This window comes from Colobus angolensis, unplaced genomic scaffold (assembly GCF_000951035.1).
Source record: "Colobus angolensis palliatus isolate OR3802 unplaced genomic scaffold, Cang.pa_1.0 Scaffold491, whole genome shotgun sequence".
Taxonomy (NCBI): Eukaryota; Metazoa; Chordata; class Mammalia; order Primates; family Cercopithecidae; genus Colobus; species Colobus angolensis.
Window position 1 is genome coordinate 883,971 of NW_012118388.1, and position 15,428 is coordinate 899,398.

The window sequence follows — 15,428 nt, forward strand, 5'->3', positions numbered from 1 at the left end:
GTTTGAAAACCTCTACAGTGGGATGTGTTTGTCACTACAAGAGTCTGTTAGATGATGTCTCCCACTTTTGTGGATTAAAACATTCCTGAGTCTAATTATATAGTTCTTGGTTACTAACCACATAATATACACGATCTCAAACAATTCCATGTGATATGGTTAAGCTTCGTGTCCCCACTCAACTCTCATTTTGAATTGTAATCTCCATAATCCCCACCTGTCAAGGGAGAATCATGGGGGTGGTTCCCCATGCTGTTCTCATGATGGTGAGTGAGTTCTCACAGATCTGACGATTGTGTAAGTGGCTCTTCTCTTTTTGCTCAGCATTTCTCCTTCCTGCAACCTTGTGAAGAAAGTACCCTGCTTTCCGTCATGACTGTAAGTTTCCTGAGGCCTCCCCAGCCATGCTGAACTGTGAGTCAATTAAATCTCTTTCCTTTATAATTAAATCTCAATTAAATCTCAGTTCTTCACAGCAGTATGAAAATGGACTAATACACCATGTTAAATGTAACTGGCTTCTGTCATAATTCATATTTGTCACTCAAGGATAAGAAAACTTTATATTTTTCTGTATTTCCCTCACTCAAAGAGTGAGAATTAGGCTGCACCATTAGACATATACATGCTGACATGCCTAATGCTGAGGCATTTTATTGACAAGCCATGTTATTTCCAAATTACACTGAAGAGTCCATGATCACTAAACAATACACATATTTGAGGAAACCTCTAAATGTCCCTGTTCCTCAATCTTCACTGACTCTAAAGTAACCCAATGTGACTGAAGTTTGTACGAAGGGAGACAGCATAGGAGAAAGAAAACAATTACCCAAGAAATTCGGTCCAATATTAGATTCTTCATACTGGCTAAAAAATATGTCCAAGACCTAACCTTTCAAACCCTGTATCTTGAAGTAGATACATGATATTGGACCTCTACTCTCTTGATTTTCCAGTTTCATGAGTGTCAGCACTGCAATATTTTGGCTCCTCTTTTGATGCATACAAAACCAAGCAATGGCCATAAAGGATTAACACTGAAACTTCTATGAATGCCAAAGTTCCCAATCCTTACATGGTATTAGCCCTGGTAAGTGAATCAATCCTGAAAACTTTGCATAATCTAATCATATATTACTTATTATTCCAACTCTTTGATAAATTTTGCCTAAACTTATGAGATAAACCTTCAAAGGCCTACGATTATAATATTTATCTAACTTGGAAGGTATTAGTCCCTGTAATGCTAAAAAGCCTTGGATGCTGACTCCCTCCAGTAAACGTTCATTCCAATTACTTGTTGAACCTTTTATAGGTAGCACCCAATGTGCTAAACAGGGAGAAGGTAAATGTGACCCAGAGAGATGATCATGGGCCTTTCTCTCATGAAGCTCCAAGTCAATTAGTTTTAATATCATATAAAATTTTGGTTAATTGTAAGCTAATAATAAAATATTCAAACATTCAAACATTTGTTCTTCTAGTTTTAAATAAGACCAGACCCATTTGAGTTCTACTAAGCTCTACTGCAGTCAGGTTACCTATTAGGATCTGTTGCTTCTTAACACTTTGGTAATCAAGATTCAGGCAGCTGAGCTCTGGCCTTCTAAGGTGCTATGTCTCTACTCTGATTCTGTGCTTCTTGTAATCTACTCACATTAACCAATAGCTCACTTTTTACTTAGCCCCTGACTAGCCTCTCTGCTTCTGATGCCACTCCACTATAGTCAATTCTCAGCAGCGTAGCCATTTTAAAATTTAAATCAGAGCTTGGCACTTCTCTGTTCAAAGGAGTCCAGTGATTTTTCTCTTTCAATGAGAGTAAAAGCTAAAGGTCTTGTGAATACCTACAATACATCATCTGGTGTGTCACATTTTCTGTTCTCTCTTACTTTATTCTGATGATATTGACGTTTTTTCTATTCCACAAATCCAGAAGGCTTCCTCAATAAAGTGTCAAAGCATTTAGCTTGGCCTGAAATGTTTATCTCCTGGATGCCTACTTTCTCTCAATTTCTTCATCTCTTTGTTCAAAAAAAAATCCTCAATAAAGTGTGAAGGCATTTAGCTTGGCCTGAAATGTTTATCTCCTGGATGCCTACTTTCTCTCAATTTCTTCATCTCTTTGTTCAAAAATCATCTCATCAGAGAGGTCTTCCAGGGCCATCCTGTTTAAAATGACAAACCCTGCCTTCTCTTCCACCATACTTCTCCTCTCTCACACACTCACTGTAGCCCTATATTAATTTTTATCCACAGTTCTAACTACATTTCATTATACTATTTATGTGAGAGTTTATTTGTTTAATTATTGGATATCTTCTCTCACTAGGTACAAAGGCCACGAGGGCATGAAATTCTAACTGGTTTGCTGACTGTTGTATCTAAATTGCCCAGAATAATACCTGGTATAACAGATGCTCAATAAATGTAGTTTGAATGAATGAATGAGTAAATAAATTCATACCACTACCCTCTTCTTATCTGGTCTCAGTTTGTTTGCATCTTAGTTCTACCCAAGACAGAAGAAATAGCCACCATTCATTTCCAGTGACACTTGCAAATGGAAGATGACTACGATATAAAATATAAGTAAATTGATATTGCCAATCAGGGTCATCTTCCTCTTCCAACTCTCAAGAAGTCACCTTTGGTAATGAAAATTTTTCTAACACTGGAATTAGAAGGATAAGACTTAGTATTTAAAATGTTTAGCTCAAAACCTATTTCTCAGGTACAAATTATGTGCCAGGTCCTGTGCTACGCACTGGAATACAAAGATCTAAATGTTTCTTTATATGTGTAAAAAAACCATGATTATACTAATTATTGCCTAAGACAGAATTCCAGAAAAAAAAAAAACCTTATGATCATAAGACTATCTTGGATTTTATATATAAAAAAAAAGTCTAAAAAGGGTAGATTGGATGGAGAAAAGTCCAGAGAATAAACGTGCCATTTGAAACTCAGCCACGAACCAGTGGTGACCCTGATATTTTGGTAAGATTAATTTGTAATGTGGGTAATCTACATAAGACAAATTACCTATTGACTACAGCTATAATTCTTGCCTAGTACAGAGATTCCAAACATGTTCAGGCATTCCGAAGTAAGTCAAGTTCATGATACTGATTTGATTAAAATGAGTAATTTATCTTTCTATAAATACATTTGGTTCTTGTTCTCAGAACTAATATTCTTCATAAGGTATTATATTTCTCTAATAGCATTAAAATTTGAGAGGTCTGTAGTATATGTAAATAGCTGATAACTCACCCAAGACTAGTCACCAGTCACTGGTAAGGATGAAATGATTTTAAACAAGTTATTTTTAGTGTGTTAACCAATTACTAATTTTGAGTAGTGCTTATCTTAGAGCTCTTTAAAAATATACATGACACCCTTTCCTTTCTGTTTGCTTCACAAATAATGAACTGACTGAAAGTATGACCAAGGTATACATCTTAGAATGCAGCTTGTAAATTGGCTTACGGAAAATCCCAAATATGTCTTATTACCACATTCTTCTAATATGCATACATTTTGTGAAGAGTACCTACTATTCAGGATATAGAAGACTTAGCACTTTCCATTGTTACTAGTTAAATAGAATACATTTCAAACATATTAATACTAACAAGAAGCACTTGAATATTGACAAAGAATAAATTTCTCATTTTATCCAAATCACTATTACAAATTTTCTTTTACTTGGAATGTCTGAATTAGAAAAGAAACAATTATGTGTAGCCCCAAAATTTTTAAACTTGAATTTGACAATTTCAACATTCTAGCGATTTAAACATTAACAGTTTAATCTCCTAAAATCTGTTGGAGTACAACTCCATATTTTCTGAAGGTTCCATTTTACCTCCTCAGGGACAGCTCTTATATTAACAAAGCCTTTTCTGAAGACGACGAACACACGACGAGCTCCACAACGTAGAGCGGATGTTGCACAGTCAAAGGCAGTGTCTCCAGCTCCAAGTACAATCACGACTCCCCGTATCGATGGCAATGGAGAGTGACAAGCGCACATTCCTGAATGATGAAAGGAAAAACCCCATTTTCAAGTAGAGAAACCATTTCTGCATGACAGCTCAAAAGATACTTGTACTCAAAGCAGTGTAAAATTGCATCTTGCAGTTTTCCAGGATGAAGTGTCACTATCAAATTATTCTGCTTCATTGAAAGACAGTTTTATTCCCATTTTAAAAATACGCTCATATATGTAATTTCATAGTCAGTACCTTTAGTTTCTTTTTTCTTCTAGGATTCCTACAACACATTTTCAGGAGTTTAGGTCATAACAGACTGGAATCAATCAATTAAAACTCTCTTTGTCAAAATTGTGATATCTATCTTTAACTTAGCATAATTAAGTTTGTCTTTGCTAGAAGTAAAAAGTGATCCTTATGATCTGTGTTAACAGTTTGCAATATTTCATTATAATACACTTTTAATATATTACCTTATATAATTTCTAACACATACCTCTGTTATATATTTTGTTAACTTTGAATATTAACATGCTGAATAAGTGTCCTTTATGTTACTGAAGAATTTCTGAGAACTATTTTCTTGAAATAGTTCAAATAAACCTTTCTCCCTTTCACTGCTTTCCTCAGGTTTTGTTTGTAAAATTGGGCAGTAAAAGAAATATGATTTTCTAAGCGTCCATTTCTCAAGATCATCTCTATTAAGATTTGGTGTCCATATGAAGATCCTTGTGAAAAAGTAAAATATAAGTATTCTTTATGTGTTAGGTAGCACTGTATAATCAGATTAAATAAATAAAAGTGTTCATAAGATAAATTAAATAAAATTATTTAAATAAAAGTGTTCATAAGATAAATTACTATAATTTTTAAAATGGTACCAAGAACAGAATAAACCTATAATTTCAATAAGTGTAATCATTTTGCTCCGAAGATTTTGTATTTGGGACACTCTGTAATTTTCAAATATAAGCTAGGTGCACTATGACCTTCCTCAGAAAGCGTTTCAGACATACAAACATCCAGTTCTACTGGGAGGAAGAAGGTGGAGAGGGCATGCAACTTTAGCTGTAAACTTCTGAAAAATAATTGAACATAGAACATCTCTTACTGTTTTAAGTTCTGGGAGAAGCCTAAAAGTTTGTATCATTTCTACATGTAATTACTGTAGGAATAGCTGTGGCTCAGACCTCTTTAAAAACATATGTTTGAAGGATTTAGATTATCTAGCTTTGGATAAAATATTACAATTTTCTCCTAAGACAATGACTCCAGTCAAGCCAAAGCAAGGTACAGCCTTCATTCAGGTGGTTCTTCTTGCGGTGTATAAAGTGATAGGGTGTCTCTCAAAGTATTTTATTTTAACTTCATAAAATAACTGTTTAAGACAAGACAGTCAAACTTTCTGCCTGCGTAGGAACAAATCATGTAAGATATGTGATGATTCATCCTATTTTAAAATAGTTCCCAAACTGAAGGTAATGCCATTTCTTTGAAAAACATCTTCCAATGTTTGTTAAGGACTTGCTTACCTCGAAGCAATTTTTCATGATGTAGTTTAGACATACATATATTACAGTGAAAATTCCTTATGATGATGCTTTATTGGAAGAATGAACAAACAGATGATTCTGGCAAACTGTTATATCTAGACTTTTTTAAAAAACACTTTACATTGGGGTATTAGGCAAGGATGGGTGTGAGATCTGAACAATGTGCTGCTGAGCTTGATCTTGATATTAATTTATAATACATAAAATAGCATACTCACTATTAAGCATAAAAGACAATATGTTATACCTGCTTTACTGCCTTTGGCTACAAGTGGCAAAAAGTCTTTGGATGTGTAAAACCCCTGGTCCCGCGTCAGGCCTTGGAAGATGGTATCTTTATTGGGTTCTGGCAAACCTAATTAATCAAATTTATAAAATATCATTAACAGGAGGAAGAGCTTTTCCTACCAGATATTAAAACAAAAAAGAAAATTTTGATCTTTGAAACAATGTTGTTCTTACAGGAAAACATCTGTAAGCAAATCTAAAACATACATAACACAGTCTAACAGATCTCAGAGTATATCTTGTATATCTTTAATATATAACCAAGTACACATCATAAATCACACATTAATGTATACTTATAAATATATGGAAACATACCATGTATATACACACATAAACATATGTAACATTATAGGGTAAATCAGGTTATATTCTTTCCTTGTGTCATAAATAAGTCAGTTTCAGTTATATTAAAGTACTAAATATAAAAAAAACTTTAAAAATGGGTACACATTTATCTAATTCCTGAATAAGTAAAATCATTTCTTTTTTAATGAAGGAAAAAAGTTAAAGGAAAAAATAATGTGTTTTGTCACAATAATTCAACCACTGCTAAATTTCAAAAATATAAATGAATTAAAATGAAAATTATTAACCAGGAAAATGTTTTAATAATTAAATGTCTTTACTGTATAAAAAGTTTCTCAAATTCAGTAAGGAACATATTAGCTTTTCAATGGAAACATAAAGAATAATAAAAATTGGGAGAAGAAAAAATATAAATCACTTAAAAGCACTAAAAATATTAACTCCATTAAGTCATTAAACTGCAAATTAAAAGAATAAAATTATAACTTCCCTATAAAAAGAAAAATATTTAAGAAAATTAAACTATACAGCAAGGGTAGACATGGAACTTGTCATACTCTTTTGGTGGAAATATACATTGGTGTTCAATATCTAGAAAACAGTTTTAAATCTATTTTAAGAAAACACTGACACATGCAAATAAAGGTTTAATGCACAAAAATGATTAATACAGAAAGAGTAAAATAAGATGAGAGAGTACCAGAATGCCAGGCAAATGAAGAAATAAGTTCTACCATATAAAAGAAAAAGACAACAAAACAACGAATATTTGAGAAACATGTTATAAGATTGTCTTAAACAAACCTGTAGGATTCAAAACTCTGTATAATTCAAATTTTGTAAAAAAAGTATTAATATAAACCATGTAATCGAAACAGAGATCATTTCTAGTGGTGGTATTAAGGATATTCCAATTTTTATTATTTCCTTATTTTCCAAATTTTCTACATTGTGCATATATCAACTATAAATTAGTGAATTCTTACCAAAACCTCGGAAGGAAAATGAGTAGCAGAGTAAATTTTTTCCAAAGTGTAAATGAAGCAAATCTTACAGCAGTCACCCCATCCAAGGCAAGTAGAGAAATAATTCATCTCAATTCCATAAAAGCAGGGGGAAATACGTAGTCTTATTTTATTACTAAGACTCATTCTACCAATGGGTCATTCTAGAAAGGTAGGAGTCTATTTTACAATGAAATGAAGGGCAATGGACATTTGCTGGTAGATACAGAGTAATAAGCATAGCTCAAGGATGACTTTTGTCATATGAATTAAGGTGGATGCCATATCCGACCTGAAAGCTGAAGGTTTTTGTGGGTTGTGTGTAATCAGCAACAAACTACCATTGTCTCTTCAGATTAAACCAAACATTTTTCTTCTCCATCCAGCACCCCCCGAATCTCCTTTTCCAGAACATTTGCTTATAAATTATTTTAAAAGACCTTTTGCTTTCAAAATGATTTCCATTATGTAGTAGGATAGTTAGGGGAGCCACCTCACCTGCCTCTGCCTCAGCTTCTCTGTAAAGGAAATGGAGATAAGAACGTTTCTTCCTTTTATGATATAAAAAGGTATATTAGTAACAGAAATGATTATATAAATGGGTGGCTGTTTATGTGATTCTTTTAGAAAACCTGGGGTGGAGGGATGGGGTTGGTAAAAATAGCTGAATATGCTCTTGGAGGCTCTATAATGACAAAACAATTTCTTCTCAAATCTATTAAAAGAAGACTGAAGTAAGGGCAACATTTGACTATTAAAACCAACATATACATATGCTACATATGATTAGTTTTTCTTTACAGGTTATTTAGTCACACCCTAGGTCACACATAGATCCTCAAGGTCCACGGAGCCCTCCTCCTCTACCTGGGTGACAGGTCATCCCTTCTGGCCAAGGACAGTGCATCTGAAGGTCTCCTTGTGGATACTTTGATAGCCTATGCTAATCATAATGCTGTGGGATAATGAGAAGCAGGGATTTTCCGTCAGCAGAGAGACTTTGGTATGAATCTTTCTTCTCTCATTTACCAGTTCTGTGATCTTGTATAAGTTCCTGTGAAGGTTAGGTTTAGGTGTCAACTTGGCTAGGCTATAATACCCGTTAATCAAACATTAAGGTAAGTGTTGCTGGGAAAGCCTTTTGTTGATGTGATTAATATCTACAACCACTTGACTTTAAGGAGATTGCCTCAATAATGTGGGTGGGCCCTATCCAATCAATTAATCAAAAGGCCTTAAGAACAAAATTGTGGTTTCCCTGAGAAAGAAGAAATTCTGTCTTAAGTCTGCACAATCAGCTCCTACTTGGAGCTCCAGTCTCCTGTCCTGCCCTAAGGAGTTGGACTTACCAGCTCCCATAATTAAATAGCCCAATTCTCTAAAATAAGTCATCTCTATCAATCCATCTGTCCATTCTACTAATTATGTTTTTCTGGAGAATCCTGAAATTGAGTTTCTTAATCTGATCTGATTTTCCACTACTTCATTTATAAAAAGAGAGATAATAATTATACTTCTCTCATGGATGTGAGACTTTAAAAAAAAAATACTAAAAAATATTATAAAATTATAAAAATATTAAAAATATTATATCTATATGGATAAATCATATTATATATAATTGAGACCTGGCACATCATGAATACTCATTAAACATTAGCTATTAATATTAAGATAGGTTTATTCTGTAATTTATCAATTATTTCATACCTCATATTGCATGGCAAGGAAGGAATAAAAGCTTACATCAAAATAAAGTATTAAACCTTAGCAAATGTAAATAAAGTTCTACAAGGAAAGAAAAATGAGGCAACCTTAAGTGAAATATGAAAGAAAATGGAACTTGCAAATACTCATCTATCAAAGGAAGACTTCTCTGAGAGTAGGTGGCATATTCATAAATAAGGTATGTGTCTATACCAGGAAGATTTCAAAATGACACTGAAATGACTTTTTAATTCGCCTTTCAGTGTGAAAAAGACAGTTTATGAATAAAGATGAATTGACAAAGATTTGACAAACAAAACAGGTCAGCGTAGTAGATACGTATAGTTTTTGTCTTTCAAGGAGGACAGATAGTTTGTTTCTTTAGAAGAGTTATTTAAGTTGTTGGTGTTTTAGCATGCATTTATACAAAGGAACATCTCCTTAAGAATTATTTTTAAATGGTGATTTTCAAGTTCTCTGAAAAAGAAGGGAGGGAGGATGTGAGGGAGGGAGGGAGAGAGGAAGGAAGGAAAGAAGGAAGGAAGGAAAGAAGGAAGGAAGGGAGGAAGGGAGGGAGGGAGGGAGGGAGGGAAGAAGGATCCTGCTTATGTTACAGAAAATTTAAATTAACTTTTGTCGACTACAGACACTACTAAATGCCTGGCCCTCAGGTGATTATTATATAACCCATTTTAATGCTCAAAATAATTGTATGAGACAGCTGATGTTATTATCCACATTTTAAATATGAGGAAATTGAGGTATATAGGGATTAAATAACTGCTGAAGGATCACAGAACATGTAAGCAGCAGTGCCAATTTCTAACATGGACACTGGTTGTAGAGTCTATATTATAAGTTCAAAATGGCTGCTTTTTTCATGTGTAAGGTTATAACTAGGCCAGGTTATAATGTGAAGCTACATAACCAGTTGTATCTAAAGTAATCATTCAACATGTATGTATTAAGTTTCTCTACAAGGCTGCAGATATGCACACCTCACAGGATGTGTCTGCAGCCAGGTTCCAATCTAGGGACAGAGAAAGGACCTGCTGCTTCTCTTGTGGGCATTTTTGTTTTGTGATTATTTTCTCCAGTACAATTCCTTTCTGAAATGTTTTCCTTCTTAAGTGAACTCCTCTTGGGTATATGCTGGTTATTTTTCACTATTTGATCTTCTTTGAAATGTGTATCCTTGCTTTGTTGCCAAAGCACCTCCCTCTGAAACAACTACAGAATAAATAACAGCAGTATATACAGTAAATTCTTTCCTTGTGCTCACATAAAGTTTTGTACAACTTCAGTTAATATGAACAAGATATTAGATGTTCTGTTACATATTAAAATCTAGTAAGTAATAAAGGAGAAAAAAAAGTTTTTAAGGCTTACTTTCATAGCTATGGTAGGGCATGTTTAAGAATTACTCAGATTCTATAATGTTTGCTTGTGTTACTTTACCAAGCCACTTGTTTAGTGTTAACTGAATGATGCAAGCACTTGTGCGATGCTTCCTGTTCTTGAAAGGATTCACTTGAATGACAGCTAAGCCATCATGAGAAAGACAGTCATCTTTGGAGACAGCCTCACAAATCCCAGGAGTGAAGAAGATAGCACAGACCACTGAGAAACTACCTCAGGTCCCCGGCCAAAGGTTGTGGCTCACAGAAATGAGTGGTGCTGGCCGGTCACAGTGGCTCATGCCAGTAATCCCAGCACTTTGGGAGGCCAAGGTGGGTGGATCACTTGAGGTCAGGAATTCGAGATCAGCCTGACCCACGGCGAAAACCCATCTCTACTAAAAATACAAAAATTAGCTGGGCGTGGTGGCTCATGCCTGTAATCCCAGCTATTCCAGAGGCTTAGGCACAAGAGTCGCTGCACCTGGAAGGCGGAGGTTGCAGTGAGCTGAGATTGAACCACTGCACTCCAGCCTGGGTGACAGAGTGAGACTCTGTCTCAAAAAAACAAAAACAAAAAGAAATGGACAATGCTCTAGTATACTGAACTCTAAAGGAAGACCAATTCTTATTATTTCACACAGGGGCTTTTTCAATGAGACTTTGGTAGACAAAACAACACTGATTATGTCACTACTCTCAAGTTCTCTGGATGAAATCAGCAAAATGTAGCTGATGGCAAATATCGTAAGTTTTTTACCTTCCAAAGTACTTTTGTATGTGAGATCTCACATGTTATGTTACTCAGTCCTTATTTTCTAATGCTGGCTTGGGAATGGTGCTGCATTAGGGACAGTATTCAAATATACAGATTACACATGTATTTATAGAATAAACTAGGCTAACTTCCCCTTCTGTCTTAGTAAAAGAAAAATTCATGTAACAACTTTTGTCTTTATTTTTGTTTATTAAATCTTATAAAATATCTGAAGGCCAACTGACCTATTTCTACAATTATTTGTAAACAGTATACTGGATAGGACTAACATCTCTGAAGTCGGACTTCCTGCATTCAAATTCTAATTCCAGCACTTACTAGCTATTATGACCTTGGCCAAATAAATTACTCTTTCTGGGCAACAGCGGCAACATCATAGAACTGTTGGGAGAATTAACACAAAAAACATGTATATAAAGCTCTTTTCATATATGTTAAATAAATGTTTCCTTTTATTTTCATTTGCTTCCTTAAAGCCTTTCCTTGATTTAATGAAATGATACATTTGAGTAGATATAAGTTAAATGATCATCTAATCCGTGATATACCCAGTTAATATTATTGCACATTTAAGTGGTCAGTATTAGATAGGTAGTATTACAGTCCATGAAACTTAGCATCTTTGGCTAAAATGAAAGGTTATAGCCACATAAGAGTATTATCCTAACTTCATTCATTCTATAGACTACAATGAACTCTAACTACATGAGCATCAAAACAAGGAAAGTATTAGTAGCAAGATAAAGCCCACTCCTGTTCAAAGTGTCATTCAAATTGGAGCATTAAGAACAAAATCATGTCTCAGACAGCACTGACCTAAGAGTCTAAAGAACTGGGTTCTAATCTCATTATTTCCATTTTCTAACTGTACTTGAATAAAATTGTTTAATCCTGTGGCTCTCAAATTCCTTAATTTTAGAATGCAGACAACCCTGCTTACTATATAGGGTTCTTCTGAAAATTAAGTAGAAAAGTGCATACAAAGCATTCTGGTAAATCTAAGATAACATTAAAATGTAAGTCATTATTACTGTCTTGGGTAAAATATAAGAACTATGGGGGGAAAAGGCTTACATGATAAAGAGATTCATACTAAACATTTTCAAATAAAGAAGATATTGCAATTAATCATAAGAAGCCATTTGGTGGCTATATACAGGATGTGTAAAAGTAGGTAGAAAATCATAAATATATGTTATCTATGTATGTATGTGTTTATATATGTATTAGCGAAGATAAGCTATTCCTGATTCAAGCCCTAGCAGTTGAGATGACAATATGGAAGTAAAATATTCCCTTCAAGGGCCTAACTAAGCATGTTGCAATTCCACAATGGATTATAAAATGTTTCATCTGTCACTTAAAGATCACTCAAAGGATTTACGTCTTACTTCTAAGGGACAATAGTGCCATATGGGTTATCATACTAGGATCTATATATTGATAAGAAAGAGAATAGATCAATGATGGCCTATTGTGGTTGTTTTATCAATAAAACTCCCCATCTTCTTCCCTATGTGCCACTGTAAATACGTTTAGTACTGAGTGTTCAGACTGAATTTAGAAAAAAAAATGGAGTGATTCAATATAATACATATGAAATTAGATCACCATGCATCACAATAATATTCATTTCATTGATTTTTGAAATCCCCATTAAACATCTGTTTCATATAACTGATGTCTATATTTTCTCTAAATGTGACCACACACATTAATTGTGTGTATCACACAACTGGTTAGAGAATAACAAGAAGATTTTTTAAAATGTTATGAATGGAGACACTATTTCAAGAAGTTTTCCCATTACACAAGATTTTTTTTTGTACAGCAGTACATAACAATAAGTCCAGAACAAAGTGGATTATGGAGTATTATTATATAATATTGAAAATCTGATGCATGCTCAACTTCTCTTTGTATTTAATGTATAAAACAGTACAATTTTAAAAAGCACTAGAAAAGAGAAAATAACCAAAGAATTTTTATGAAGTTATAAAGTATTTCAATTGGCTTCTATACTTCATGTAGAAAACACACAAATTTTATCATGCCAATGTAATTACTTCATATAACTTCATATTAGAATTTACTATCAGACTCCAATTTAGAATATATACAGGTGAGAAAGGATATGAACATATTCTTTACAACAAAGCAATGCATGTATTAAGAAGTATAAGTATACATGAAAAGAATTGAATTTGAAAGGTTGAAATGCTTATAGAGGATTTTATCTGTAATAAATGTCCAGTGATCTAATATAAACAAAATTAGAATATGGGTTCACCATGCATTTTCGGTCTCATACTTTTTACTTCCTTTATACATCTGGAAAAAATATATACAGAGATTTTATTTTGTTTAGTAAAATAATGGTTTTCTTTACAGAAATGGACAAAATATCCTTGAGTATACTGTAGTTTCATAACAAATTACGTGTATACTTAGGATCTGTTGCAACTTTTCTTCTATCTATAGGACGTTATGACACAATCAGAACAACAAACCCTTTGAACAAAAAAAAGAGGTACATTTTGTTTCATTACTACTTTATAATATTCCAATTTGCTTATAATTAGTAGAAGTTATTATAATAATTGAAATTATACTTTAATGTAAGCATTTGGTTTAGTTAAAACATTTCTAGAAAAGATGTTAATGTAATTTCATATTTCAGCCATACATTTATCCTCATTACTCTGCTTTATGTTATTATTTATTAAAGTATACTTTGTCTCTTGAGCCTTTTCTCTTCTCTTTTTCTTTATTTCCCTCCCTTCTATTTTCCCTGCTTCTTTTTCTCATTTGGCTTTTATTATAAAACAATTTCCTTAAATTTTAATCTCCACTTTGTGAAGTAAGGGTAAGCAAAAATCTCAAACAATATGCCTCAGGCAAAAATTTTTTTCCTTAATGATTGGAGTTCTTAGATAGTGTTAAGAAATTACTGTTTAGGACTGTGTAAGTATACTATATCCGAAAGTAAAGAAATCATTAATAATAAAATACTGAAAAGGAACAGTTATATTACAAAATAAATCTACCAGGCTTACAAAGAAAACAAATTTGCAACAGCCACCTGCTGTGGAGATGAGGCAGTAATCTCAACAGCAGGAAATAAAAGGGAAGAGAGGAGAAAAATACAAAAGCACAGACATTAAAAAAGTAATTAAAACACTTATCTCCATCGACATACCATAACGGAAAAAAACCCTCAACCAACCACCTAAAAACATACTCTATTGAACTGCACAGTGGGAAACAGCATTAAAGCTGCCACCATAAACACACAGTCTGTCGAAGGAAGAAGACCCCTTTACAAATGTAATCTCAAAAGTATTACTAATGTGTTAATCACCAGTAAATGCACCTCACATTCATTGTATTAGTTACTTTCTGGGAGGTGTTTTTAAAAATTGTACTTTTACATTTTTTACTCAAGTAAATTCTTAAATACAGGCACTGAAAACCTCTTTATCAGTAATTGTTCTAGCAAATTATATAATCACATTGTGAGACTGAAATATTCTCTATTTGAAAAACTTTATGCAATAATTGTTAATATACCATGCATTTTGGTAATGCATTTAAACAGTTTCCTTTAAAATAAACTAGCCTTTGCTATAGTACTGGAATAAAATGAGGTGAAACACAATGTATGAGTTAGGGTCATGGATTAAAACGGAAATGAAAGCTAAAAATCATTCTGAATTACTCATGTATGCTCTGGCCTTCAGAGCTCTGCAAAGTGAAACAATGTAAGACTGAGGAAGCAAGTGGCAGGCTTTAAAATAAAGAACATGTAGCCAATGCGCTTGTGACTCTCTTAGCTGCTAGAACTTGTTTTCTACATCTATGTGATTTTCTCCAAGCATATATGTGAAACAATGGAGAGCTGCTCAATTAGGAACGATATGATCTCTCTAATGAGCTCTTGACTCTGTTACTTATATAGCTATAAATCCAAGCATAAATAATTAAACTTAAAGCCTCAGTTTCCTCATCGTTAAAATGAGAAGTTACAAAACCATATTTCCATACTGAACTGTTATGTGGACAAGTAAACATAAAATAGCTCTGTACTACTGAAAGAACTTAATTTTATAGGTAGAAAATTTAATTCACAAACATAGATACTTGTCATGCTACCATATAATTATTTTATCTGGTGATAATATTCAACTATCAGTGTCATTTCAATTCTCCATTTTCCTCTTTAAATGATAAGCTTCTAACACTATGTTGAATAGGAGTGGTGAGAGAGGGCATCCCTGTCTTGTGCCAGTTTTCAAAGGGAATTTTTCCAGTTTTTGCCCAGTCAGTATGATATTAGCTGTGGGTTTGTCATAAATAGCTCTTATTATTTTGAGGTACGTTCCATCAATACC

General features: G+C 33.4%; 1 protein-coding gene across 1 annotated transcript in view; it reads right to left on the reverse strand.

Annotated features, from left to right (window-relative positions):
- The window catches only part of DPYD (dihydropyrimidine dehydrogenase), an 861,792-nt gene that overhangs the window by 504,930 nt on the left and 341,434 nt on the right, over positions 1-15,428 (reverse strand). Inside the window, exons 9-10 of the mRNA XM_011959403.1 lie at positions 5,802-5,909; positions 3,875-4,044 (exon numbers count right to left, since the gene is read on the reverse strand). Of these exons, the coding sequence (XP_011814793.1) occupies positions 3,875-4,044; positions 5,802-5,909 (278 nt within the window). The remainder of the gene's footprint in view (positions 1-3,874; positions 4,045-5,801; positions 5,910-15,428) is intronic.